The sequence below is a fragment of the Hakea prostrata genome, chromosome 5, assembly GCF_041222555.1.
Source record: "Hakea prostrata isolate BN-2017 chromosome 5, UWA_Hpros_2, whole genome shotgun sequence".
In the NCBI taxonomy this organism is placed as follows: Eukaryota; Viridiplantae; Streptophyta; class Magnoliopsida; order Proteales; family Proteaceae; genus Hakea; species Hakea prostrata.
The window spans coordinates 42,346,615-42,349,417 of NC_142604.1; the positions used below are offsets into that span (position 1 = coordinate 42,346,615).

At 38.0% G+C, this 2,803-nt stretch overlaps 1 protein-coding gene across 1 annotated transcript; it reads right to left on the reverse strand.

Moving 5' to 3' along the window:
• Positions 1-373: 373 nt before the first annotated feature.
• On the reverse strand, positions 374-922 carry LOC149016005 (uncharacterized). Its single transcript, XM_089156647.1, has 2 exons — positions 590-922; positions 374-439 (listed from the first exon to the last, which is right to left on the reverse strand). Exons 1-2 carry the CDS (start codon positions 920-922, stop codon positions 374-376), a joined length of 399 nt encoding a protein of 132 aa, XP_089012773.1.
• Between the last annotated feature and the right edge of the window lie 1,881 nt (positions 923-2,803).

Sequence of the window (2,803 nt, forward strand, 5' to 3'; positions counted from 1 at the left end):
CGTTAACCGTAGAACACACCAACAGTCTTAAAACATTACTTTCTTTTAGGTTTTTGTTTGGATGGAATTCAATTTATGTCGCTTTCAGATCTCTGGAGACCGACCATTGTATTGGAAGAACTTCAGTGTTCGACAGAGCGTTGCCTATAGCAAGTCCTTGGCTTCTAAAAATCTGGCTTGGCTATTTGACTTGTAGAAAATAGCAACATATTCGACCGAAATTGATCGCTAGTTACCCCCTCCCTTCCCCCCCAAAAAAAAGGAGAGCTAGTAATAAAGTCTTGAAAGTTCCTGGCGTTGAAGTATTTAGCGGTCTTCTTTAAGTAGTCAATGTTTTTGTAGATTGTTGATTCATACACTTCGTCCAAAAACTTCAAGTTTGACCAGAGACCCTCTTCATTGAAGCCCTGATCAAATTCCGAGGATTGTGCAGATCCAACTAGAAATTCAATAGGTAATAAGGCATCAGTGTCATATGACAGCTTGCATGGTATCTCGCCTATAGGCACCCAAGCTGTGTTTCTATAAGATTGTAAGACATGGGGTAGCTCCTCGAACCCACTAAGCATTGGAATCCTCAAGTCAGCACCTGAAACCACTCAGCATTGTCCTTAGTTACCTCAACCTGGCCATTGCATTGAGGGTAGGCCATGGCAGTTGCTCTAAAGTCAATCTCATGCTTCTTGCAATAGTTGTCGAAGTTATTGTTGTTGAAATGTTTTTTGTTGTCAGTTGCATGGAGCTTTGAGAGTCCAAACTGATGTATCACCCTATTGAGGACAAACTTCTCCATTTGTTTCTTGATAATGCTTGTTATAGGTTTGGTCTCTACCCATTTAGTAAAGTAATCAATGGCGGCTATCAAGAGCTGTCTTCCTCCCGCCTCTAGCGTGAAGTTTCCTAGAATGTCCATACCCCACATGGCGAAAAGGAGAGTACTCAGTATTGATGTCAAGGGGACGGCGAGTCTTTGCTGGATAGGAGAATAAAATATGCTAACATCTGTTCTCCCATGTGATTACCACAGATGCCTTCATGGACCTCGACTAGGGCATACTAGGTCCTGCTTGCGCGAGACAACAAAGGAGGTCCTAAAACTAACCTCTTATACAATACTCTGTCTTTGAGAGTGTACCTAGTTGCCCAATGCTTCACCATTCTTGCATCTTCTCTTTTCTCTAGGAGATTGTCATCCCGGAGATACTAGATGATTAGGTCCATCCAACTTGGACCTTCTTTTATGTCCATTTCCTTGATTTCATTAGTGTGTGGTACAATTAACTCTTCCACGTACATGGCAAGTTCTAGCTTTGAATACCTAGTGGCAGGGGTGGAGCCAGGATTCAATATGGGGGGGGGGGGGTAGAAGTTTAGATTGGGTAAACACTAATGTTTTTTTGCCACACATATTGTATGGGCCCTTATAAGATCCCTTAAAAGTCGGATGCAAACCAAATTTTTTTTAAATTAGAGATGTAAACCAACGGTAGTTAGTTACTTTATTAATTAGAGACATTTTATTTACAATATAAAATCAAATAACAAAAATTGTAGAAGAAATTAAAAAAAAAAACAAAGAATATAAAATCAAATAAAGAATAACAACAGAAGAAAAAAAACAAGTAAATAGAATGAGAAAGATAAAGAATACCTAATTGTGGAGAAGATTTTTTTTCAAATTTTCCTTAACCCACGCTTATAGAAAGGGAAGAATAAATAGGGATTGAGGAGTTAGTTTCTAATTAGAAATGACATTTTGAATATCTAATAAGATTTTTTTTTCAAATTTTCTTTAACCCACGTTTATAGAAAGAGAAGAGAATAAATAGGAAGAAAAGATGTGAGAGAGAAGATATGGGAGAATAAATAGGGATTGAGGAGTTAGTTGTTAACTAAGGATGACATTTATACCCATTATTTTACCTTTAAAAATTGTTCTCAATATTGGGAGGGGGCCAAATAGGGATTCACATCCTCTGTAATTCCTTTCCCTGCAATTCCCTACAATTCCCTCTTAGGATTGTGCCATGTGACATTTAAGTAATCCAATGGTCACCCAATAAACTAGAGTTTAAATAAAATTCAAATTTATGGGTGGATTTAAATAAAACTCAAATTTAGTTTGAATTGGGTAACCGTTGGATTACTTAAATGCCACATGGCACAATCCTAAGAGGAATTGTAGGGAATTGCAGGGAAATGAATTACAGAGGATGTGAATCCGCCAAATAGTGATATTTCACATGTGAGAAGAGAAAAAAGTGAAAAAATGAAGGAAATTAATATAAAAAATACAAACATTAATGGAATTATAATAAATTTTAAAAAAATTCAGGAGCCATGGCCCCCAGTCCCTTAGTGGCTGCTAACTTTGATAGGGTATCAACCTTCTCATTCTCCTTCCTCGTGATCTGTGATATCTCATATTGGTCAAAGCATGCTAGACACTCATGCACCATTGTCAAATACTCTGCCATTCATTCTGCCAATTGTGAGTCATTGCATGCTTCTAAGCATTTCTCACAAATCGACCTTGCTAATTCGATTCCTACCAAGAGTGCAACATACTCTGCTATATTATTCAAGGCTTGGAGTGCTTCGTACTTTGCTATATTATTCAAGGCTTCAAAACAAAAATGCAATGCACAATGGATGACAAAGCCCTAGAGCTCTTCAATGCTACTCCTGCTCCACCTTCCAACATACTGTCTGATCCATCTATGTAGAGTCCCCACTTCTCAAGTAGTTGATCGACTTCAAAGGAGAAGTGGATTCTACCGTGAAGTCTTCTAGGGACTTTGAA

Excerpts from the sequence above, each read along its gene's own strand:
- LOC149016005 (XM_089156647.1), bottom strand. The coding sequence starts at position 922 with ATGTGGGGTATGGACATTCTAGGAAACTTCACGCTAGAGGCGGGAGGA. Across the intron at positions 440-589 it reads ACAATGCTGAGTGGTTTCAG|TTGGATCTGCACAATCCTCG; the intron begins GTGCTGACTTGA and ends TTGAATTTCTAG.